The sequence below is a fragment of the Camelus ferus genome, chromosome 10 (genome assembly GCF_009834535.1).
Source record: "Camelus ferus isolate YT-003-E chromosome 10, BCGSAC_Cfer_1.0, whole genome shotgun sequence".
NCBI classification, from domain to species: Eukaryota; Metazoa; Chordata; class Mammalia; order Artiodactyla; family Camelidae; genus Camelus; species Camelus ferus.
The window spans coordinates 52,837,899-52,864,798 of record NC_045705.1 but is presented as its reverse complement, the minus strand read 5'-3'; the positions used below and the strand labels follow the sequence as shown (position 1 = coordinate 52,864,798).

The following is a 26,900-nucleotide window of genomic DNA, read 5'->3' as shown; positions in this document are numbered from 1 at the left end:
CAATAGCTGCATCTTTGAGAGTCCTTTCATTGCTTTCCCACCTCAGGGACCCTGTAATTAGAAAGATGTCTCTGAAATAAAGTACATTTATAGTCAGTTTTCCTTATTTTTATTTTTTTTTCATTTTCACTACCCCCCCCCCCATCTTTTATTAATGAAGACACAGGGCAGGGGGAAGGTATAGATCACTGGTAAAGCCTACGCTTAGCATGTGCAAGGTCCTGGGTTTAATCCCCAGTACCTCCATTAAACAAACAAACAACAAACAAACCTAATTACCGCCCCCCCAAAGATATGTTAATCTGATGTTCAGACTTTTTAATTAACACAAGATATGTGGACCACAAATAATTAATGTATTTCTAGCCAAAAGCAAAAGAAAAGTGAGGGTGGTGGGCGGGTTTTAGTCTGTAGAGGCTTCTCCTAGATAAAAATATTATTCCCATTCCTCTAGGCTTTCTCAAATGTTGGACCTGGCCAAAAGCCCCGACCAAGGCAATCTTCATGGGCTCCCAGGGGCAAGGCAATATAAAGTGAGGAACTACTGGTTTTGGTACTCAACTGAACACCTCTGAGGCTGTGATTGAGAAGTGTGCCTGGGCTACCCCTTGGCCTGCCGCCTCAACACCTGCCTGCCGCCAACTAAGTTTGCTAAGCTCAGGTTAAAAAAAAAAGAGGACACAAATGAACTACTTATTATTTATAACTCAGATGATTGATTTATTGAATGTATATAAGCACCTTTGAGTGTCCTTTATGATTGGATTACTGCATTCTGTTGATTCTTATTTTGGGGTTGGCTTTATTCCTTTGATAACTATGTAAGTTTAAACAGCTAAAGCTCCAAACTGTTCTTAGAAACAATGAACAGTATATATATGTAAATTTAAAAGTATATTGCAGTAGGCCTCTCTCCCTCCCTCCTCTTCAGAGACAGCCGGCACTCTGTGGAGTATGTATGTACTTTTACTTTAACCTGAGCACCCAATCCCCACACCATGTAGCCTTTCTCTTGCCTTACACTCTATGCAGTATGTGATCTCTCTAAATAAATCTACCTTTACTCAAAAAAAATTGCAGTATATTGTATATATGTATTTACATGCTTATATTGTATATGTGCAGTCAAATTGTATCAATTTTACCTAATAAAACTGAAAAATGAAAAAAAATTACATAGTTGTTATGACAGTTTTCCAACAGATGGCAGTAAAGGATCTTAAGAAAGGGACATCTTTTCCTAGCTCAACTCAAATTAAAGTATGAGCTCCCTCCCAGTGGGGCTGCATTTTTCTCTGCATCACCCCACATGGTGCCAGGAAACAGTAGGGCACAGGAAGTAGGACTGGGCCTCACAGAACCAGAGAGTCAACACCAGTTGTGCGCACTCTCTCTCTCTCTCATGGCTTCTTTCTGTCCCTCTGCTCCTGCTTCTCCCTCGGCTTCCATCCTCACTCATTTGTTTACAAGTGCTCTATGCTGGCTGTAGTAGCTGGAGTCAATATCCATTCTCATCTCCTCTATTATACCCAGGGCCACCTCCAAGGCCTGGCCGTTCCGCCACTGCACGGGGCTCTGTATTCAGAAGGGCCACGAACTTGGTTTAATGCTCGGCTGTTGCGATCTTAAAATTCTTAACTTTACCTTTGAGCTTGTGTTTCATAAGTGAGATCTGATGGCGTAAAGGAGCATGCACGTGAGCAGGTGCTGTGTGAGCAATGTGCATGTCTACTGTTCCTTGTTGCTGTCTCATTCCCACAGAGCATCTGCAATACTCCATGGGCAGAGAATTCCGGTGGAACTGTGATGCTTGGAAATTCAGCTAGACTCAAAGCCAGTACAAGGCAAGCCCATTATGTCTACAGGACATAAGCAGGGGTGCTGACGATCCTGACAGGGAGCACTTTCTAGTCAAACCGGAACTTGCTTCTAATACAGAAAGAAGCCAATGGCATTCTAAGAAACACAAACGACTGGGGAACCCTAGCATATTCTTATTTATGTAACTCCCTTTTAGTAACCAATAACTTGCTAAAAATGATGACATAGAAGGAAAGGGAAAATCAGGGCAATCTATAGTTCTTTTTCCTTTCAGTCCTTTCTTATCCATTAGGAAGTCAGAAGTAGAGGAAGTTGATAGAATGTGTGCTCATCAAGAAGTAAAATAAAAAAGGATGAGTAACTCTTTGCAGCATTTCCTCCATTCATGTAAGAATGAAATGCATATGTATGTATGTGCTTCAGATTATATACAAAGTAGAATTGCATAATTTCAGTGATTCCACATGCAGTTAAACGCTATTATATTTGCATTTAAAACTGCCACTGCACAATGTAAAGATAAACATAAAATTCAAGGTAATAATTTATAATTTTAATTTTTTCTTTGCTTAGGCCAACATTAAATAACAAATAAAAACACCATGACAAGTCAAGAGGGAGACCCTGGGAGTAAGGAAAAAATCTTTGCATTTTTATATCTTTAATAGCAATATTTTTTCCTGCTTTTTGAACAAAGGGTTCTGCATTTACTGTTTTTTTTATTGCAATATAATTGATGTACAATATTCTGTTAGTTTCCGGTGTACTACATAGTGATTTGACATTTGCATACATTATGGAATAATCACCACAAGAAGTCTAATAACAATCTGTCCTGTACAAGTTATTACAATATTATTGGCCATATTCCTTATGCTGTATATTACAATCCCTGCAGCTTATTTATTTGATAATGGGAGGTTTGTACCTCTTAACCTGCTTTACCTGTTTTGCCCTTCCAGCTCCGCTCCCCTCAGGCAACCCCCTGTTTTTAATCTCCATATCGATAAGCCTATTTTCATTTTGTTTGCTTGGGTTTTTTAAAATATCTTTTTTGGCTGGGGGGATGGAGGTAATTAGGTTTATTCATTTTAGAGGAGGTACTGGGGATTGAACCCAGGACCTTGTGCATGCTAGGCATGCGCTCTACCACTTGAGCTGTACCCTCCCCACTAAATTTTTTTTTTATTATACAAGTAATTCATACATAAGCATATAAGGAAGAAAATGAAATCACCCACATTGCCACCCTCAGTGATAACACCACATTTCAGTATACACTTTAGATGATTTCTGTCCTGTCTAATGGCATTTGACCTGGACTTGGGGTCTGGAGTGCAGACACTATAGTTGGGTGGGACGTCAATGTAACTTCTTCCCACAATTTATTTAATTATGTTTGGGAGCAGGATGCTACTAAAAGAAATTTGGCAAACTTCCCTGCCTCCACATTCATTTGATTATGATTTTTTTTTAAATTGAAGTATAATTGACCTGCAACACTGTGTTAGTTCCAGGTGTACAACATAGTAATTCAATATTTCTATACATTACAAAATGACTACCATGATAAATCTGGTTATATCTGTCACCATACAATATTACTACAATATTATTGACTGTGTTCCCCATGCTGTACATTTCCTCCTTCTGACTCACGTATTTTGTAACTGGAAGTTTATACCTCCACTTTTGAAGGAATACCAGTTGGTTGGGACAGCATCTAACTTCCCTCTTATCAGCAAATGTCCTGTCCTCAAAGGGCTCATGGTTAGTTAAGAGCAAATACATCTAACTATATTGAGAACTCTTATTCCTTAAGCAGCTGTATAAAAATTCCTCACAAAGGAGGCTGCCTTGTGGTTTAAGGCTGAGGTTCCAAAGATTTTCTTTTAAGATGGTAGATTGTATTAACCGGTATGCCATTTATTTGTGTCCAGCAACCCTGCTAAAGTCCGTTTTAGCTTTAGTTTGTTTATCCTGCTATTCTAAGTAGATGATGATAGCAATTTCAAATAATAACAGTTATATCTGTCCCTTCCAATCTTTATACCTAATATTTCTTTCTCTTTCCTTACAGCATTTGGCCAAGACCTTCAGCACCATGTCAAATATAGTCATCACAGTGGGAATCCTTATTTGGTTCCCCATCTTAAAGAGTTTTCCATTAAGAATGACATTTGCTGTAAGGTTTTAGTAAATAATTTACCAAATTAAAAAGAAATTACTATTTATTACTGACTTGCAAAAATTATAATTTTTATTATATGTAAATATTGAACTTTATCAAAAGTTTTCCTGCATCTTTCAAGATTTTTTTTTCTCCTCTTACTGTGGCAAATTACAAGGCATATTTTTCTTATGTTGAACTATCACTATAGCCTGGGGATAAATTCAACTTATTCTATGTTTTAAATAAAAGAGCTAGATTTAGATATACAATATTTTAGGATTTTTGCATCAGTGCTCATAAAAGAAATGAGCCTATAATTTTTTTTTACTGAATTATTCTCACTAAATTTTAAAATCAAAATTATATTAGGCTCATACATCAAACTGGAAGATTGTCTTTTTCTATTCTCTGGAAAAGCTTGTATAAAATAGGAATAAATTGTTTCTTGAAAATTTGTTAGAATTTACTTGAGAAACATCTGGGCTTTGAGAGAGACATGCCTGATTACCTTTGCAATTTCTTCAGAACATTTTGGTCTGTGTAAGTTTTCTGTCTTGTCTTATGCCAGTTGTGGCACTGAATATTTTTAAAGGTTTTCTAGGAACTTATCCATTTCATCCAGATTTTCCAATATATATTTAATTCAGTAATATAAAAAAATTTTCTATGGTGCATATAGCCATCTTTCCTTCTGTCTGCATTTTATTTAATTGCACATTTTCTCTTTTTGCCTTAATCAGTCTTGTCAAATGTGTATGACTTAATCTTTTCAAAGTACCGACTTTTATTTTGTCAATATTTCACCATTAAATATAATATTAACTGTACTTTTTAGTTAGCTGTTGCTTTTTATCAAGTTAAGTTCCTATTTTTCTGAGAGTTTTTATCATAAGTGGCTGTTGAATTTTGCCAAATGCTTCTTCTGCATCAATTGAAATGATAAATGAACTTGCTTCTTCAGATTGTTAATATAGTGGATTACATCAATTGGTTTTCAAATTTTAGTTTTTCTTGTTTTCTGATGTATTTGAAGTATTTAAAAGTGTGTTTAATCAGTCTCACTTTAAATACTATGCTAGCTGTGTCCCACAAATTTTAATATATAAGATACTCACTAACAATTTCAAATATTTCATAATATCCTTTATAGTTTCCTTTACTACACCAATTGGATTTTCAAGTTATCTTTTCGTTATTAAGTTCTAATTTCACTGTAGTACAAAAATTGTCTGATATTGATCTTTTGAAATTTATGGAGGCTTCCTTTCTGGTTTATTTTTGTAAAGATTTTGTGTGTATTCAGAAGGAATATGTATTATTTTTGAGGGGTACATATTTCTACATATCATACATATATATGCTCCAATTTATTAATTTCCTTTTCATATATTTGATGTTTGCTTATTTTTTATCTGCTTATCAGTTTCTGAGAGGGATGTGTTAAAATCTCCAGCTACAATTAATCTATCCATTTCCCTCCATTTTCTGTTTTTCATACCAAGTATTTCTAGGATGAAAGGACTCCTCAGAAGAGTCCTTTTAGCCCCTTATACAATTTCCGTTTTTCCCTACTTTGCATTACTAACAAAGTAACCCAATGGGAATAGCCCTTGTTTTGTTTTCTCAAATAGTTCATTACAAATAAAATGGTTAATTCATTTAAATAACGTGTGTGAAAGCACACAATAAGTTATAAAACAAGCTAGACAAAGCAAGGAATGCTTAAATATTTTTAATTTGAAGGGCTTATTAATATATCTCATTAATTTCAGAGAATCCTTTCATGTTTGAACTGTACAGAACCTGGACCTCAGAGCTCACTTAGTCCAGGTGAGAAGAATGAGGCCTAGAGCTTAAACAATATCCTTGTCAGTCGTCCAGTTTAGCAAGTTTTTCCCAGGTAAGGAGGAAAAAAAGAGAAAGCAATAATCAGAATACAGTATTGAAACTGCAATAAGATCCACCTTCAAACATCTAACTACAATCAATGCACGATTTAAACACCAGAAAGCATCAGCCCTTTTGATTTATTCTACCCAATTTCAAAAAGCCAGAGAACTTTAAAAAGATTCCTTTATAGAGAAATCATTATATACACTAGAAATTTAAATGTTTACCTGTAGTTACTTTACAATTTAAAATTTAAATGCTTTAAGGTTCTTAATAGCCCACTATTAAAAAGGTTTGGGGTAGTGTATAGCTCAAGTGGTAGAGCACATGCTTAGCATGCATGAGGTCCTGGGTTCAATCTCAGTACCTCCTCCAAATATAAATAAATAAATAAACCTAATTATTTCCCCCTCATAAAACAAACAAACAAAAACATGTAAAAAAAAAAAGTTTTTAAAAGTTACTTTGTTCCTTCCTGGTGCCTGTCCTGGCATATCCACCAAGCCCCCTTCAGGTGGACGCAGGGAGAAAGGGTAGAGAGCCCAGGGAACTCACAGACGCCCCAGTGCTGGGCCCTGTTTCAGGACTCCGTCACGGGGCAGACAGACTGTTCGGGAACTGCAGTAACGATCACCCCAGCACCTGGCTCCAAAGGCTCCCCACTGTGCTGCTGTGGAGTCATCTGTGGCCCTTGTCCAGTGGGGCCCAGCCGTACCCCAGGGAGGGGCCAGCCCTTCTTCCCTGCCCGCTGCTGATGCCCAAGAACCCATTGGAGCCGCTGTGATCACCATGTGCCAGACCCGAGCCACCAGTACATGTGTTGCCACACGACTGTCTTATGGCCCCTGGGCCAGGCCCCTGCTAGATCCTCTGAGGGCCAGGCTTTTGTTCCCATTTACAGCACAGGAAATTGAAGAAAGACAGATAGGCTCACTCACTGGACAATCCAAGCAGCACCCTAGCAGCCAGGACCAGTCATTCCTTCCCCAGCAGGACTGTGTCCAGCTTCAACATCCCCTGAGCTCCCAGCTTCCCCAGGCAGCAGACATCTAGCCACAAGGCACATCTGCAAAGAAGGCTCTTGTGACCACAAAAGCCCTCACTGTCCCAACTCTATAAAAAGGAAGCCAGCAGGAGCAGCACCCTCTCCTGAAGCACAGTCCTACCACATGGAACCCCTGCTTGCCTCAGTTCCTCCCTGCTGTGGTGAGCGTGACCCACCAGAAACAGGCTCAGAGAGATCCAGTGTCTTGCCTGGGGTGCCATAGCTGAGACTCAAAAAAAACTCAGGCTCACCTAGTAGAGCCAGACCCTTCAACACGAGCACATGGCCCTCTGTTGCCCCTGTAAACACTGATACACATCAGAACCAATTGTGCAGTTGAAAAAATCCTGCCAGCCCCCAGGGGCCTGTCACTGTCCCACACATTAGGGATAGAGTGTGGAACAGGACAAGTAGAGCCACTGTCCTCAGTGCATTTGCCTTCTAGAGAGCAAAACACAATAGTAATGGAAACGATAACTGTATGGGTGAGCTGAGGGAATTCCCTGTGCTGGTGAATGTTACTGAGGTGACATTGGAGCTAAGGCTTGACAGAGGGCACAGGCCATGTGGACACTCAGGCAAGCATCCAGGCAGATTAGCCAGCGCAAAGGCCCCAAGGTGGACCCAAATGTGCATGAAAGGGATAGCAATGAAGCCAAGAGGCTGGAATAGAGTGAGCTCAGGGAGAGGGTAGGTGAGGAGGTGGGAAAAAGAATGGGTCCCACTGGGCAAGACCTTGTTGCTTCATGACATTTAAATCTAAGAAACATTCATAGCACAATTTTTTTTTCCTAAATAAAAATCACTGATCTTGGTGTTTGGGAGGGAAAAGACAAAAAACAAACAAAAAACCCACCAAAATAAAATTACTTTGTTCTTACAGGTGAAAATGTGCATCAGAATTTCAAAAGAATATTTTTATTCAATGACTTTTTAAAAATACCAATACTTCCATAAAATAAATCCCAAGTACTACGTTTAAGTTTTTTCCAGTACAGTTTATTCTTCTTAATTTACATTTATTAAGTGTCTTAGAAATATTACACTATAGAGCTCCAAAGAGGCCATTAACTACGAGCTACGAGGGGAACAGTCTCACTTAGTTTGTCAACTTCCTAGATAGCCTGCTTGCCTCCCCACTATACATACTTGTTCTCTGGCGACTGTTACTGTCTTTAATTGTCTTCAACATGTGGCTGAAGGTTGAATCTACACCTGGCATCAGGCCAAGTCTGTGAATCCATGAATACAGGCCACCAACTGCATTTTGGGTATAACCTGCTAAAGGTTCTTTCTTGACAGTCAATGATGATGAATCTGCAAAGACTGGCTATTCTCATGGGAGAAGAAAATATACCCACCCTTAAGTGGCAACTACAGTTTTCAAACAGAAAAAAATAATCAGCAAAGGAAAAGGATCAATGATAAGGATAGGGAAAATACTCTGAGAATAGAGTAAGTACAATATATACATAATGGAGTAAATAGTGAGGCTCTCCTGAGTCCAAACTCTTAATTTTATTTTTAAAAGTCTGATAAAAACTTACTCAGTTACATTTTATACAGTAATATTTAGTGAGCTTTGTCCAAAAAGGCTATGTTTTAAGTTTATTTGTAAAAATAACAGAGGCTTTATCACTCAGTCTCTGGTCAATAAGAAAGGAAGAAAACCTTGCTAGAAATAACAATAAATAATTTCACACAAAAGGCCAGGTGACATAAGAATAGTATATTAATTAATATATTTTCTTTGTATTTACAATAAATCCATTTGTTAATACTGTGATAGAAAAAATAATCAGTCCACATTATGCAGTAGAAACAGGCTTGGAGGATGATCATACCTCTCACAACAAAAACATACAAGGATTTCTTCCACAGCTAAAGTACTTTTCAACATGACAGTCTTGGGTGAAGGTAAAACTGACAGAGTATTTTATGTCCTAGAATCAAGGAATCAAGGGTATTCCCATTAAGCAAGCAGCAGAAATCTGTTTAGTCTTTCCAGGACTATTTAAATATAGTAGTTACCATATGAGGATTTAATTTTACTTTGAGATATAAAAAGAAAAAACTCTAAATTGGGAAACTGCATTAATCAAAGGCAGCCCCAAACAAAAATGAAGAAATGAAGCAAGGCATTCTTACGTATCATGCATAAAAAGGATAATTACATAATACATACTTTAACAACCAGACTAATAAATAAATGAGGTAAATTTTACAGTCATTGGAATAAACTATATTCAATCACGTAAGTGTTGTACTGTCACTGCTTCTGCTTCAAAATATAAAGTAATAAAATTAATCCAACAGCTAAAAACTGCATACTTTGAATGTTTGCTTTTTTGATCCCCTTTTGAGACAGTAAAGGGGAACTGTGTAACAAAATATTATCTGCATATAAATTATTATCATCAATATGATACAATTATCATGTAATTGCCATTCTGTATATGCACAGTGGAAATACTGTGAAAGCTAGAAAAAAAGATGAAAATAGACTGGTCAGAATTTTAAATTTCAGACTAATCCATGATAATCTAGAACAGAAGACAAAAATAACAATTCACTAAATAGATATAACTTGGTATCTTTTCCAAATTCAGTAGTCTACTAAGATGCAACTTTTAAACAAATCTATTACCTCAAAGGTAAAAAAAGATAATGTAAATCTCTTTTGAGTTTTAGTTTTCAAGTTTATGCTCTGAAAGAAGGCTAACATTAGTCAGAATAGCAGTACTATTTCTTTGCTTTTATATTTTGTATTTGCTTTTTCTATTTTAGTTATTAGTATGGAATAGAGAGAAAAACATTAAATTATCAAGTCAAGGGTAAATATGTATGGCCAGTTCATGAAATATATTAAATTGAGTCAATCAAATGGGTCAAGAATTTCCTACTATGCTGCTACATTTATTATCTATAACTACCCTTAGAATAGTGATTTAGGAGACGACTATCTTAACTACTGACAGCACTTTTCACGGTACACCAATTTCCATTTTTACTTTCTTCTCTTCCTGGCCACTTAAATGCACCGGTTTAACAATCTGATAGGAAATTTTCATTTACAAATTCCTTGTTTCAATTACTGAAGAGATGACTTTAACACATAAACTTGCCAATCCTGAGATGATGATGATGATGATAGGAAAACTAAAATCCTGATGATTATTCACTCAAATTTCTGCTTTAGTTTCTTTTGGAAGATGGCTGGCAGAATAGAAAGAAGAGCCAAAATCATTAGAACAAATACTGAGTTCCAGGAAACAGCTTCCCCTGCTGTTGTAAGCTGGTACAGTGTTGTTCCTGCCTTAATAGCTACAAAAGAGGGTGGTGCAACACCTAAAATAAAAAATAAAAATATATGGTAAAAAAAAAAAATCAATTCTTTTTAAAAATTAAAACTGTGTGTATGAAATTTCTTCTAAGAACATAGTGATTTATATTTTGGAAATTTTTAATTTAACTTAAAGCCCCTCAAGTTTATTTCCAAATAAAGAATTCAATCTTTCATAATCACCTCTTAAGGACAAAAATTTAAAAATGCAAGGAAAGTTTCCAGAAAATAATTTTACAAAACTTATCAACAGCCTTAAAAAAAGAATGAGCTATGATCCAACAATTTCAACTTTAGGAAATACTAAGGTATATGAACAAAGATCTAGTCTCAAGGATGCTCATCAAGCATTATAATAATAACAATCTGAAAACAATCTAAATCTTCAAAAACATGGTTTAGTAAATTGTCATTCACTCATGATAGAATATACTTAAAAATGAAGTGGTAGGAGATATTCAGAAATGGAAAGATACTTAAAGTACATGAGTAAAAAGAGCTGTTTATACAAAAGCAAGGCAAAACAATCACATTTTATTAAAAACCAGAACAAACTGGAACAATTACTTCAGCCAAAGCTGAAGTTAACTTTATCTCTAGGTATTTCATCTGTAAAATAAAGAGATAGGCACAAAAATTCTTTCTAATTCCATAAATGTAACATTATTCTATAAAATCCAAAATTATCCCTGCTACGATTTTTTTCTAGTTTTACTGAGAACCTAAGATTTTTAAGTTTGTCTATGAATTTTTCTAAAAGTAGGAATAAAAAATTAAGTATTAACTTAAAGCTTAAACAAACAATAGGAGGCATCTGTTCATTTTGTTGGTACCTAAACAACTCAACCGAAATTTGAAAGAAAAGCAGAATACTCTTAATAACTATCAGAGGGAGGAGGGTATAGCTCAGTGGTACAGTGCATGGTTAGCATGAATGAGGTCCTGGGTTCAATCTCCAGTACTTCCATTAAAATGAATAAATAAATAAACCTAATTACTCCCCACACCAAAAAAATAAATAAATAAAAAATTTATAAAAACTATCAGAATTCACAAAATATACAAATGAATCTTTATGTCAAAGATTAATTTCAAAATTAAGTGTTAGTTCCTTGAAAGCAAGAACCCTTTGTTGATCCTTACTTCCCCCATACCTTTGGCAATGGCCATAGTAAGTACTATGTCAACAAAAAGAAAAATAGGATCAATTCTACTAAAAATTAAAGTTCAATGTTTCAGTACTTGATTAGAAGACAAAGAAATTATACAAAAAGGGCACCTTCATTTTTTTTTTTTGGTCCACTGAGGGAGAGAAGGGAGCTAAAGTCTTGCTTAATTCTGTATGATTAAAAAATATCCAGCAGAGAGTGCTATTCTTTAAAAGAAGTAACACAAAAATATTTAAATCAACACAGTCCAACAAACATTTCTGAGCACCTATTTCTAAAGGCCAGGCTCTGTGTCCACCAGTTATATATGGTGCTGGCATGTCTGCAAAGAGCACAAAATTTAGCCCAGCCAGACACTGCTAGACATGTACACAATGAGTTCTAACACAGCATGAATCAGAGGCCTTACCTAGAAAAGTGCCAATAAAAAAAACTTTCAATGGCACGTTTATCACAGGAGATGTAATATTAATAAACCAATTAGGCAGAAATGGTGTTATTCTCAAAAATATAATGTAGTTAATGAGATGTTCTCTATGACGCTCAACCTGTCATAAGAAAGAAATAAATTAGGATCAAGGCCAATCTTGAAAATATATTGCTTAATATTAAACACCTTATTTCAAACTGTTATCCCTGATAGCTCAGTTTACCCAACAGAAATGATCAAAAAAGGAGCTTGAAAATGACAATGAACTACTTATCAAATGCTCATTACCATGGCCAAACAACATGAGATGAAATAGCCTAATGTTACACTACTAAAGATGGTTCTACATCAGCCTTGATAATATGGCTCAATGACATTTTAAGCCTAAAAAGACAAAATTAAATTTATAGCTGTATATAAGATAGGTATCAAACGACAAACTTTTTAATGCCTTTAACTTCCTATAATGTAAAGGGCTAGTATAGTACACCAATAAACCTAGCCTCCAATTTAAAAAAAATTCAGATAACCTTTATGTTATTACAATATACTTCACGAGTAAATTCATTCATCATTGATAAATGAGATTTAAACAAGCACATGGAAATATTTAGCTGATTAAATAAAAGCACTGATTGCAGTTTATACTTCCTAGATCTTGCTATATAAATGATTGTGACTTTGCCCGGGTAGGGGTGGGGTATAGCTCAGTGGTAGAGCGTGTTCAATCTCCAGTACCTCCATTAAAAATAAATAAATAAATCTAATCCCCCTTACCCAAAAAACACGTAATGATTACGGATTTTAGGCAAAATGCCCCCCCCTTTTTTTTAGGGGAAGAGGTTACTAGATTTATTTACTTATTTTTTAAGTGGAGGTACTGGGGATTGAACCCAGGACCTTGTGCATGCTAGGCAGGCACTCTACCACTGAGCTATCTCCTCCCCCCAAACGCTTTATTTCTCTTAATTTCCTAATCTGTAAATCAAAGGGGTAAGGTAGGAATTTCTAAAATTCCTGACTTAATAGTCTGTTTTTTCTGAGTCTTTAAAAATATAGGATTATCTTAGCAATACCATGCTAGACTTTTCTCTGCAGTAGTGCTTATATTTATCACCCCTAGTCTTTGCAGAAATCCTGATGGAAGATAACAGTTCTCCCCACTGACAAAATGCATTAAAAGAGTTGGCTGATAAAAGTTTTTCAGAGACCTACTGACAGCAACCTGCATAAACACAACACAGGTGAGGTGTCTAAATATATGGATGCCTTGACATTGCCACTTTGCCCTTTTTGCTCTGGGTGAACTTACTAAGAATGAAGAATTAAAATTACTGTTACAGATACAAAAACTTCATATCTGAAATTACTAACATTCATTATTTGCCTACTGCTTGATTTTATTTTGGTCAAAAGATCATTTTTATTAAAGCCCGGAGTCTGAGTTAATTTATGTAGACATTATATACTGACCTCCCAAGTAGCCAAAGAATTACATCAAATAATTTAAAAATGCATGTTTACCTGCTGTGACCATTTTACTGCTTTCTCTGTTAAGTATTTATATACAACTGGTCTCCCAACTAAATAGGAGAGCATATAGCAGAATGAGGCACCAAGTCCAGAACACTAGAAAATAATAAGAAGTCATAAGTATTTTAAACTTTTCCATCTTATTCACATGGATATATTAACCTAAGGCAAAGTTCAACTAGTTAATTTCTTTTGGGGTATGGGAGAGGATACTCTGCAGTAACATCTCTTGTGAAGAGAACAAGAACCCACCTGATCTAGTCCTTTCTCTGACCAAATTATAGCTGAGACCAGCTAAAACAAATGAGCACTTATGATTAAACTGACTACATCCAAATAGTAAACGTTAGCCTTCAGCCTATGACTAAAACTCAAGAGTCAATATTTTTTCAATTGCTATGCTTAAAAACAACACCCCCAGCCCTCAGACTTAACTGCACGCACCAATATCCTTGGACTATTCAAATTACAAAACATGGAAGCAAAGGCTAAAACAGAGCCTATAAATGCAATTAAGTCTATGATACCCCTGTTCTAGAAAAAAACCAAACTAACTATAACATCTCCTTATGGAGGGACTTAACAGATACTACTTCAACATTAAACACCTCTTACAACTGATAAATGTATGCTTCCAGAGACGAGTGGGACTAGGATGCCAGAGACGAGTGGGACTAGGATGCCATCATCATTCCCATCATTCTATTTAAAGTTATTTTTTTTTAGTTTCCCAGTTGCATTTTATATACTTACCAAACAAACAAGAAATAAGGCTAGTGGAAAGGGATAAAGAAACCCTGAGAGTATACTGAGAAATATAGAGCCCGGAATAGCAAATGTTTGCAAGCTGTTAACTTCTAAGTTAAGGATTAAAACATAATTAAATGAATTTTTAAATGACAAATCCAACAATCCAGGAAAAAGTATCAATACAGAAGTTATCATGTTAATAAGATTATATTCATATTTCAGTATTTAAAAATTAAATAAAATTATACCCAAAGTTTAAAAAATTACATGACTCCTCAGTTGTAATACTTTAAGTTTACCATTTACTAATATTATCATAAATCAACACTAATTAGAGTGTGTTACTAAGAGAAAAACCAAGACAAAATACTCCACGTGTACCAGGATAGAGGGGAATTGGGCATTTTGGGGGGTGAAAAAACAGACTAAAAGGAAAAAGAGGAAAGATCTTCAGTACTCTTTTAAACAATATGCCTCTCTAATGCACTGGATTTTTACTGCGAAATGCTTTCAGGAAACATGATTGTCTGTGGAAATATGGGTATATATCAAGTACAATTAATTACTATTTCTAATTTAACTTTTGGACATTTACCTCAATTAATTACTCATTTTAAAAAAGGCTGGAGGTTACAAAATACAGTAAAAGTTACAAATCTTATTTTTAAAACAGAATTATGCTTTTTTCTACTTCTCTCTAGTTTCTAGTTTTGGCCTGGACCTCTACCTCACCCTAACATGAGTTACTCATAAGTAAGACAGAGTAAATTTCTTCAACATCTCTCCTTTCTACTTTAAAATTTCTATCTTTACCCATCTTCCCTTTTTTCCAGTAGTGCCTACTTTACTCTTGCTTTCATTTCAATCTCCTTCTACCTCCTGGGTTCCTTTATCTTCAACTTCTTGCTCTTTCACAGACCCCTCCTGTAAAAAAATACTCAGATGCCTATAAACTAAAGAAAACCTAGGCTTTTCCTTGAGTAAGGTATCCTATCCAGCTACTGTCTCTCTCTCACCTTCACTTCCTCTGATTCTCTCCTTGTCCCCTGGCAATCGGCTTACCCATCCACCACCACTACTGAAACTTCCTCCTGGCCAGAAGTAATGACTTGAGATTTCTCAGTAACAATTTTTTAGTGACCCTTGCATAGGATCAGACATTGGGGAAAAACTCACCTCCACTGAACTGCCTTTTTCTCTATGTTAGTTTTTTTCTTCTCCTCACTCTCAAATCTGGGATTTCTCTAACATTCTGTTAGCCATTCTTCTCTCACTTCTTTGATAAATTCAGCCATTTCCATGTATATGAAAGTATACATGGCTTCAAGTATATGGCAGATACTAACAACATGCAATAAAATCTGAACTGACAATATTAACCAATGATTTATTTAAAATTAAAAATTTTAAGCCAAATGTATTTTGTACAAATAAACCTATTTCTATACTTTCAATTCACTTTCTACAAGGCAGTTTATTCTTTTAGACTAATTTTCATGTGGATATTAATACAATTAGGCTACAACATTTATTATCCCACAGATGGTCGAGATTCATTTATGCTAACTGCCTGACTGGGCCTATGTGTGGGTATCTCCCTTATCCCTCAGCCATGTATCCTTCCCAAAGCTGGGGGGCAAAATGGGACAGAAAAGATGACCTTCCAAAGTAAATAGAAACTATCTGCCTTTGTTCACAAATGTCCACAAGAACCTTATAAAAACCAAATGACCCCAATTTGTTTCTTATTTGGAGAAAATATTTTATTTTATGGTTAAAGTTTATAATGCAAAATAACCCTACAAGCCTAACACTTTGGTTTTTACAGATAAGTGATGAAATGGAAAGTAGGAAAAGGCAACAGTTATGAATTTCTTAGAACAGTCATTATATCATTAAATTACTTTACAAATAGCTGCCCAAATGAACTATAGAAGGACAGGCACATAATAATCATTCTTCAAATTTTTCCCAAATTTGAATTTTTCTAATAATAAATCAGGAGGATAATGACAAGCTGCCTACATAAAGCACACTACCTAAATATAAATGCAGCCTCACCAAGTTGATAAAGGAGTAATGTTTCTATTAGCAGCAATAACAGCAAAAGCTTTTATAATTGTCCTTGTCACTAAGTTGCTTACACCAGGAATAACTGGTGCAATGTGTTTAAGTACATATTCAAAACATTTGTATAAGGAGGTAAATACAGGAATGTATATATGTTAAATATACAATATCTAATCCAATATAATTTCAAGAAAATAAAACACTGTTGAATTTTATGAGAAAAAATTTTAGTTGAAAAGTCTAACAAACCAAAAGAAATTCAGGAAGAAAAACAGGAAGCAAGTATAGAAATAGTCTGAGAGAATTAACAAAGTGACTAATTTGCCTTTTAAAAATAAAAGCTGCTTTAAAAAGGATGATTACCTTCACAATATCAAAAGTTAATGTCTTTCATTAACTGAGATTTGGAAAATATGCTGGACTAAAATAAAAGATACAAAAATCAGAAATTAACATCTATAAATTGGAAGGCTAATTACCAGTTGCATAGGCAGTTTGAAAATATGCAAAAAGCTATTTTCCTGACTAGTTAAAATACAACATATAATTCTATGAAATAAAGATACAACATACTAAAGACTGTAAAAAAAAATTCATATCCTTTACATGACTAATTATCCTCTTAGGATATTTTACAAAGAAAACCATTAAATGGAAGAAAAAATCATAAACAACATAATTCACAACACAACATCTAGAAAAGTAAAATATTAAATAAAAACTGTATCTTCAAACCTCAGGAAATTTTTCTTTAATTATGGTATGGTAACTAGTAATTCAAAACTATTATTTAAATTAAAAGTCTAATTAATAAAATAATCCTAAATAAAATTATTATCTTGAATATTACAAAAGAAAGGAAAATGTTAGGCTAATAACAGAAGAACTGGTAATAAATATTTAGAAATAATAACTGAGTCGAAGAGATAGGATTAAAGTTAGAATTTTTTCATTTTCATTTTTCAGTTATCTTATTTAATGTTACACTGCATTAACAATTCTTGAAAGGAAAAATAGTTATGTACAACTAAGCAGCAGCTCTTTTAAAACTTTTTACTTAAAATCAGAAAATATTTTCAGTTAAAAGGATACAAAATATATGTAGCAAAATAAGCTACAAGTACTTGTACATAAAAGGTGTCCTTATATTTGGATAGAACTTTTCCTAGAGCCTTGGCATCATCCATATCTCTGGGAACCTTCATGTTCACTCTTTCTTCTCTAAAGAAATAAAATTAAAGTGAAAAAAATTTAAAGTAGAAATCTGCCATGATAATTCATATCAAAGTTCAAAACATGAAGTTTTATCCAAAACGATTTGGTGCCTTGATCTGTAATATGTTAGGCATAAATTCACAAAATTTAAGTTCAAAGGTCTATAAATTACTTGTTTTTTAATGCTTTAATATAATTTCATGAGACATGTACTTCATATGAAAATTCAGGGTGACCCAAACTAAAGGTTAAAAAACATTTGGTCAAATACTGGAGAACATTTTGAATTAAGAAATGAACCACTGATGTTAGCATATTTAAAACATACTGAACATCATTTTGGGTAATCCTCATGATAAGCTAAAATCAATAACCGATTACAACTGAAATTAAGTAAAAATTTTAATGAATTTACAGTTTACATCTTTTCTTGACTATCTCAGCTCAAAGTTCAGATAAAAACTTAAATGCTTTTCACTTCTTATTAATTTTACTTTAATTAGTGCCTTGTTTGGAACTGAATGTTCTGTTCATAAAAGCCTCAAATAATCACCTTTGCATTTAACATATATTGTATTCATTTGTTTACATAATAAAAAATGTAACTAATCTTGAAGAACAATGATTAAAAAAAAAAGAATATTGTTTAAGTCCTAAAAAAATAGCAGGTAAACAAAACTGGGGTTTCTCATTTAGAAATTAAAAAACTAAAAGAGCTCTTTATATGGGTGTGCATGCATCTCATATACACACAGGTACAGAAAGAAATAAGCAGAATATAGAAGATTTATATAATAGCACATTATTATATGAAGTGTTATCATTCTCAGAGCAGATTGGGGGCAAAACAACCTTAAGCTACACTCTGTTCTTTCCCTCTTTCAGTCAGCTCTTTATTTCCTATTCCTTGATCAAAATGAGACAAGATAAAAAAAAAAAAGAGTGATAAAGGATCTAAAATTCAATCATACTAATACTAACATAATAATAAAACATGCTATCCTCCCAAAGGTATTTACACTGATGTAACAAATCAAAGTATTAAAATAAAAATAAGTTTAACTACAAAATTTCAAGCATAAGGAAGTGTTAATGAAAGAAATTTAGAGGAAGCAGGAATTTTCTGAGACACTGAAATCACATTTCAGTTATCCATTATCACACCAGGCTTGCCTTGGCTGAAAATCTAACTACCTTTTAGTAGTCTCTTATGTAATTATCAAGGGTGTTACTATTGCTGTTAAATAGTCCTGGGATATTTTGCCCTCAAAAAGTATGTTTCAGGTCCATAATCTCTTCCCTAAAATTCAAAAAGCTCTGAAAACCAAAAGTTCTTCGTAATTTGTCAGCAAATATTGACCCACACTCAAAGTTATTTATAGTCTTTTATGATCCAGGTTTCTCTGCATATTAATATATTTGATTATGAGACACTATTCTAGATCCTGCTGGAGGTACTACATAATATACAGTATTTATTCATGTTATCTTTCCAAAATGGAAAACTTCTAAATTCTGAAACACATTTCACCCCAGGGTTTTTGCTAAGGAATTGTGGCTGTATACTAGACAGACAAGTCTTTTACAAGGTACCTTTCACAGTGAAAAGCACCTATTCAAACCATATCATTCCTATAAAACAGGGAGGAGAAAAGACAGAGATATGGTGGGAAAGTAAATGGATGAATAGAAGTGACAAAAGTTAGTTGCAATGAAAAGTAGGAAGGGAGAAAATGGATGGACAAGGGGGGAAGCAGAGAAAAACATCATCAGTATTTTTCAAACTGAAGGTCAGTATCTATCATGGACTGTGAGATCAATTTACTTGCTCACTAACAGCATTAAAAAATAAAATGCAATAAATTTATTAATGCAATTATGTTTTTAAAAATTGTTTGAAAACCATTAGAAAGATGCCATAATTAGAGGAGCAGAGCTAGGAAAATCTTGCATAGAAAATCAAGAGACATATTTGGAAACAAATATTTAAATAAGTGTCAATATGAACTTGCTACAAACCATGAAAGCTGATACACAATCACCACTGACAGTTCTGTTGCTTAAAATTAGTTTAACTCTTAATCTACTTGCATTTCTAGAAATGTCTAGACATTTTCCATTTCCTTCAGTATACTTACTCACTAAGCTGAGGGAAATTTTTATATACCAAAAACATAACAAAAGCTGCAGATAAGAAAATGGACACCAATATAAGAAGTGACATTCTTGCTGACCCAGCTTCTGCACAGGCTTTCTCTGAAAGGGAAAAAGAAAAGTTATAATCAAGATAAATATAAAGGAAGACAATATTCTAAGCCAGCAAATAATTTCCTCAAAAGTTTTTCTTCCAAGAAACTTCACACTTTTGCCCCAAACACTGTAACATTAAATTTTAAGTACTACTGTATTTGATGTTTATTAACTGGGCATAGTTCTTTTCAGGGATATATCCATTTTTGAAGCATGAAAAAACAGAACACCAGAATTTGTAGCACTGAAGTGCTGATAAGCTAAAGGGAGGAAAAGAGCATTGCTCTAAATGCTATCACTGACTTTCAATTTTACATATCTATATGGGAGCTGACAGCATAGGCAGAGTGGCCCATTAGGACAAATGAGGTGATCTGGCAATTACTTCAACTGTCAAAAGAACCCAGAGATTCACTAATGCAACTGGTGAATGTTATACTTTCTCTTTACATCAAGGGCTTCAGGATATAGTTGAACTTAAAATGTTTTGGATGGCTCTGTGACTCCAAGAATGGGAGAATATATTTGTGTTTCCTAACAAGGTAATCTTAGCGTTATCTTAAAAATTATATGCAAGATGGAAATACGAAATGGGATCCACGACACCCCAAGCAGAAGAATGAGCAGGGCTGTTTTTACTGGAAGTAGTCAATAGTGAGAAGGCCGAGGCACCTGAAGAGTACTCATTTGGGAGGAGGTAGAAGTGGGTAGCTCAATTTGTATTGCTGCCTACATTTACCATAATCCCATGCATATACAATTCATTTCTTGTTTCTGGATACCACTGAGATTGTCTCAACAACCTCCCTTTTCATCTGTGCTGGTTTAAACTGACTTCTGTTCCTTTCAATTAAAACGTTTTAACTAAATAAAACCTCATGTTATCCCTTGTCTCATTATGGCAGTTTTATATGCATTTCTTCTGAATTAGTAGAATTTTACTAAATTCTGTGTTGAACACAGCAATAGAAACCATCCAATCCCTTGCTACTTAGTGTGTTCTGTGAACTACATGGATAAGTATCACTAGGGAGCTTGTCAGAAATACAGATTCTCAGGCCAACATCCCAGACTTACTAAATTAGAATCTGAATTTTAATAAAACATCCAGGTGATGGCATATTAAAGAAGCAACAATCTGGCCCACGCTACCTATTTTTGGTAAGTATTAGAGGCCCAAACGGACCTGCACTATTTTTTTTAAAAAGTCTTAAGCAACCAAATAGTGTAAAGTATACCTCCAAAGCATTTTAATACCCATTTACAATCAACTCATAATTTCTGCTGAAATGAACTGCTTAGGTTAGTGCTTTAATATATACTAAATATAAATTATTCTTACCTGTTCATTAAAGCAGGCTTTTTAAAAGACAATATTAGGTTTACCGAGTTCTAGTATGTGAATATTAAAGTTAAAAATTTTTACCTTTTCCAATTTTCTGTAATCTAAACATATCACTAATCAGCCTAACCTCCCAACTAGTCTCTATCATTTTAACTTTGTCTCATCTTAATCTCAAAAAAGACTTTACTTCAAAAACTGAGTCACTAATAGAAACTTATTTGCTCATATCACACTTCTAAAATTTACTGCAGGAAAGTATGGGATGATAAAATCATACAAAAGATGCCTTCAATGGAGTAATAAACCAGGCATGCTTGCCTCTTAAATACTCTGGCTCATTAATCCACTGATGTATTTGTATGCATACTTTTTGCAACACAGAGAATTAAACAGAGACTTTAAATATCTGAGGTGAGTCAAATGTGAAAAGGTCTCTGCAAAACCTTATGATAACAAATATGGAAACGTCCATTATATTTCTGCCCTGATTATGGTATCTAACTCAATGCACACTTTGAGGACTCCTAATAAATCATATCCACTCACCCTAAAAAGAGTAATCAGCCAAAAATTACAAACATATCACTGCACTAAAAACAATTCCACCAAAAATGTGGTTTTAGTTTCTAATAGAAATGCTATTTAAATACAGACTGCTTTCAAGGCTAAAATGGTTATTTTCTGACTTCATTAAATAAAAAAGTAGTCTACTAGAAAAGGAATAAGGTTAATGTACAAATACTGAGTTGTGGGGCATAGTTTTCTATGCGGTGACATCAAAGCAAAGACATGTTAACCTAAATAGCTTGTATAGTGGGGTGGGTACAGCTCAGTGGTAAAGTGTGTGCTTAGCATGTACGAGGTCCTGAGTTCAATCCCCAGTACTTTCACTTAAAAAAATTTTTTTAAAATAGTTTGTATAGTTTCTCTGGAGTCCTATTACTTCTTAAAGGTAGGCCACTTTTAAATCTGGAATTAACTTGCCCAGACCTCACTTTTCACTTACTTTCCTGCTAGAATCAGGTCGAGTATAGAAAGGACTGATACCAATAATTTAATATTATGGGCATCTTTTAAATGCTTCAAAACCATTAGTTTTTTTGTTTTGTTTTGTTTTTCATCCTGTAGATATTTGTGGACACAAGAATTACTGCTAAGAATAAATGGCTGAATAAATAAATTTCCCCTCCTTTCTTGGAACACCTCTTTAGAACTTCTATACAAGAAATGCACTCAAATGTAGAGTAGCATAAGACTGACTGTAGGACTATCTGCTGAGCATCTATTATATACAAAATGTTTTGCTCAACCTTTGCTCCTAAGAAGTTGATACCACCATTAGCTAGATTCCCAAGGAATGGTACCAAGAGGCTTTTAGTTTATAGGAAAGTCAGATTTACTGGGCTGGAGGAAGGCAAGATTCACAGAGCAGGCAGGTGGAAATTTAGTTGAAGACTAAAAGATGAGTTTACAGCCTTTTAACCTGTACTGATGCCAACCATGTGTTTAAAGACTTCAACAGGTAACAGTCTTCTTAAACAAGACATTTGGCATGCTAACTCTAAAATTTAACCATTATATTTTTCTTCTGATCATTAATTCACCAGTGCTAAGGGGTCTCAGAGAAGAAAGGTGTCAACAACATTTATCTGGGCTACAGAACACTACCGAGTATTCCTTGAGTACACACCTCTCTAATTGCTACTTGTCTTACAGTTGAATGATGAAATATATAGACATCTGATGAACAAAATTAACCTCCAGGTTTAACTTGATACCTATTTTTTCACTCTCTAAAAGGAAAATGTCTTCAAGCATTGTACTCAAAACACAATGTAAACATAAGAAAACCGCTGATAATGCAATAAAACTAAGTGACAATTTTGAAGCTCTCCATTCTTTCACAAAAACTTGGAAATGGGTGGTGTTGCCTATTATGATTCAACAATTCTTTTAAGAAATCCAGAGTAATTTGCAGAACTCTGAACAGAGATAAAAGTTAAAAACCTTGTTTTACTGATGATTCAACTTAAAATGTGTAGCATACATATTTATAATGTGCCTCTTTCTGGTTGCATTAGACACATGTTATTTAGCATTTAGAGTTACCCACAGCAGTGCTTTATCCATTCATTAACTTCCAAATATTCCCTCATACTAATTCCCATTCTCAATTCTCCCATCACCTGCTTTCTAACCTCCCAGGCCAAAGGTACTGCTAGAGAAAATAAGATCATCATGCGCTCTTGGTCATATGCTTTTCTATCTTCAATTAAGATTATAGTACTCACCAAAAGCAGTAGTTCGTCTTTTCAGGACTTTTATTCTACTTCCCCCTACTCTCAACCAACGACACTGTCTCCACATTTTAGTGAATGTCTCAATCTCTACCTCAAGATCTGTTCACAAAATTCTCTCCCCTTGCCCCATTCCTCTTATCTTTGCATTAAATGTGAGCATGCTTCCTTCCAGATCTTGCTCTCACAACGATCTCTTCTCTCCATTCACCCAGTATCTTCAATTCGTCCCATTAAAAGCACCTTTTCTCTAACTTCTAAGATGTATATATCCATCCTGAAAAATCAAAACTTAACCTTAATGCCTCTGTAGTAGCTCCCTATTTCTCTTATTACTTTCATATCAAAACATTTTGAAAAGCAAAATCTTTGTCTATCTACAAGATCTTAGGAATGACTCCTACTGGTCATCTTATCCACTAGTTCTCAACATTCAGTGTTTTCTAGACCTACATGATCCACCCTGGAGGAAGCAAAAGACCCATCTCTCCTGAGGATGTGGTTAACAAGGATGCTAACAAATTTTTTATGGTCACAAAAATCCATTGTTGGAAGTAAATTTTATTTCAAGAGATTAAATTTTTAAAAATCACATATTAATTATAAAAAATGGTAGTAGTAACGTAAGTATAAAAAGATCAGCCAGGGCAACCAATACAAAAGAAAATAAAACACCTGGTCCAGGCACTCTTGCACACAGATTAGGCCAAGAGCCTCTCAAGTAGTATTATCTCTTGTCTCTCACCAGTTCTCATCATGCAAGAATTAGACTTTCAGTGTTACTGTCTTGCTCAAATCACCACAGTGTTTCTCAGTATATAAGACTCAGATGTCAGACTAGAGTTAAGGCAAGGAATCCACTAAACGTACCAAATATTGCATGTAGGGTGTAAAATATTTCAAGCATGCACACGACAACTTGTCAAAGTTATATAGATGTGTCAGTTAATAAAAATTAAAATTTACTTAAAGTGTCGTGGAATTTACAGAAACACTCTAATACTATGTATTTCTCAAAAGTTATTAATTTTTTTCCTCCAAAACTTTTTCCTTTTGAATGCCAAGTTACCTCCTACAATTAACAAAAACTGTTTTTCATAACTTGGAAAACTGGTTGTTAACTGGTTACTAATGACATCACATCACCAGCTAACTGCCACCAGCAAATAACTTAAAACACTATTATGTAGGGGGTCCACAAAATCTTTTGCCCAAAGAAAGAATTCCTAACACTAAGAGAGAAACAGACAGAAACAGAAAGAGGCAGAGGAAAAGAAAAAGAAAAAACTGAAAATCATTAATGAACAGGATGGATCAAAAAACTTCCCTTGCCTAGGACTTAAAGCCATTTTTACTGACACCATTTTGACCAGAGCCAACATTATTCCCTACTACCACCCAAAAGAAATCCTCTACTCCTGACAAGTTTATCTCGTTATAGACACATACAAGAGGTTCACACTAACCTTCAAGCCTCATGTTTCCCCTACCAGGAATCCCTCTCCGTTCTCTCTACTGATCCAAACCCTACTTCTCTATATGAAGTCATGCCTTCACATCTCTTCCCTCTGTCTTCCTATAGATTTATAGTCCACAGAAGTCACCTGACAGTATCAAAAAAAAAAAAAAATTACTGTGCTGAATGTGCTGTTCTAATGATAAGATAAACAATTGTAAAAGCACTTTGGAGGTTTCAAGGTCTTATTTTCTGAACAGCTTTAGGGTAAAAAAATAATAATAATAATAAAACAACTGACTGCTATCCCAAAGCAAATGACAATCTTTTGTGATGTCCTATCTGGAAAATACTTTTTCAGGAAATCCTTGGATTACTGTCACTCTCAGTTGCAGCATTTTCAAAACAATGTTCCTGTCATTTAGAGTGGATTTATATACTTTGACAACAATTCATTTCTGGGTTTTTGAAGTTATTTAGCTCTACAGTCTATAAGATGGGAAAATATCCAAATATATAAGACTTAAAGACCCAAATTAGACTGGAGACATCTTAAATTTGAAAGTAAAATACATTTTCTGCAAGACACTTAAAATTTTTCGTATGTTTTATATCTGGTTCAAAAAAATTCCAGCTGTACATTAAGCATTATCTCCATATTTAAATATGTTTTTAAGTGTACAATACTTTATCGTTGACTATAGTTACAATGCTGCTAGGCACTCTTAAAAGACCTTGTCTTTACCCATCACTGGTGGTGGAACAAACACATCAGTGTGAGTAAACTGCAGACAATCTAATGGCCATTTGATAGGATCTCTACAAATTGATGGGCTTTAAAAGCATTTGAAGAACTTAATCACTTCAGTCGCTGAAAAGTAATGAAAACTACACTCAAATGGAATCAAAGTATTTAGTTTCTAGGTATACTTTTATTTCTTAAAATAATATTTAAAGCTCTGAGAAATGCCAGGATGGTATAGTGGGGGAAAAAGCTTGAGAATAAGAGATCTTAGCTTTAACAGTAATTGCTAACATTTATTTAGCCTTCACAAAGGCCAAACATAAAATTCTTTACGTGAATTATTTTGTTTAATCCACGCATCAATTTTAGTAGATACTATTATTATTATCATCATCCCCGCTGTACAGTTCAGACCCTTAGCTTTGGAAGGATAGCAAATCCAAAGTCCAAAGGGGTAAAGCAGGAACTCAAACCCAAGTGTTCTTGCCACCTGGAAGTGGTACCTGGGCATAGATAAATCTTTTCTTTTAGCCACTACTTTACTAATCTGGCTTTGTGACTTCGTCCAAGTTATTTATCCACTCTGGGCCTCAGTTTCCTCATCTTTCAAAATAAAGCAACGAATGTTAACGTTTCTCCCAGTTCTGCCTAGTTTCAAAATTACCAACCATACAATCTCCCTGACAGTCAACAAGCCAGTGTCATTTCTTTTAATTGAATTTAACTAAAAAAAAGCATTTACGAACCTACTAGGTGTGTCCGGCCTTGTGGTGGGCAGCGGCCGGAGCCTAGGTCCCCCACTCTCTCCGCTCCCATCCCTGGGTGCCAACAGGGCCCCGTCCTCCGCAAATCCCGGGGACCCGCTGGGGTCTTTCTCCTCCGAAGCCCCTCCCGGCACACTGCCGCCTCTGGGCCAGCCCCAGCTCTGGTTCTCAGGTCTACTCACCCTTCAGGTGGTCTCCGCTGCCCGGCGCCGAGGGACCCCGCGTCCCCGCTGCCTTCTCCTCCGGAGGGGTCGTATGGAGTGCCTCTGTTTGCGATCTTTCGACGACTCTGCCTTTCGTCATGGCTGCTGCAGGGAAGGTGGAGGAAGCAGGATGGTGCCGAGCCCCCTTAACAACTCCGCCGCAGGCTCCTTACAACACCCAGGGGCCACAGCCACAGCCACAGCCACAGCCACAGCCACAGCCGCAGGCACTTCCGGGGCGACCACCTAACCTGAGACGACCTTAGCTCCGCGAGCACAGCGAGCAGCGACGCCGAGCTGAGACCCGCAGCGCCTACTCGCCCTAGGCCCCGCCCCACACCGCCCCCGAGCCTCGCGCGCCCGCGCGCGCCCAGTAACCGCGAGACAAGTCAGGATCCCTG

General features: G+C 35.3%; 1 protein-coding gene across 2 annotated transcripts; it reads right to left on the bottom strand.

Annotated features, from left to right (window-relative positions):
* Window positions 1-7,906: 7,906 nt before the first annotated feature.
* TMEM41B (transmembrane protein 41B) lies at window positions 7,907-26,840 on the bottom strand. 2 transcript variants are annotated; one of them, XM_006180839.2, is made up of 7 exons: window positions 26,479-26,840; window positions 19,578-19,695; window positions 17,317-17,445; window positions 14,158-14,251; window positions 13,396-13,500; window positions 11,851-11,989; window positions 7,907-10,277 (listed from the first exon to the last, which is right to left on the bottom strand). In XM_006180839.2, exons 1-7 carry the CDS (start codon window positions 26,597-26,599, stop codon window positions 10,108-10,110), a joined length of 876 nt encoding a protein of 291 aa, XP_006180901.1. In that variant the 5' UTR covers window positions 26,600-26,840; the 3' UTR covers window positions 7,907-10,107. The 2 variants fall into 2 exon arrangements, 1 of the variants encoding a protein (XP_006180901.1); XR_004323303.1 differs by lacking the exons at window positions 7,907-10,277; window positions 14,158-14,251 and having other exon boundaries at window positions 11,959-11,989; window positions 16,588-17,445.
* Between the last annotated feature and the right edge of the window lie 60 nt (window positions 26,841-26,900).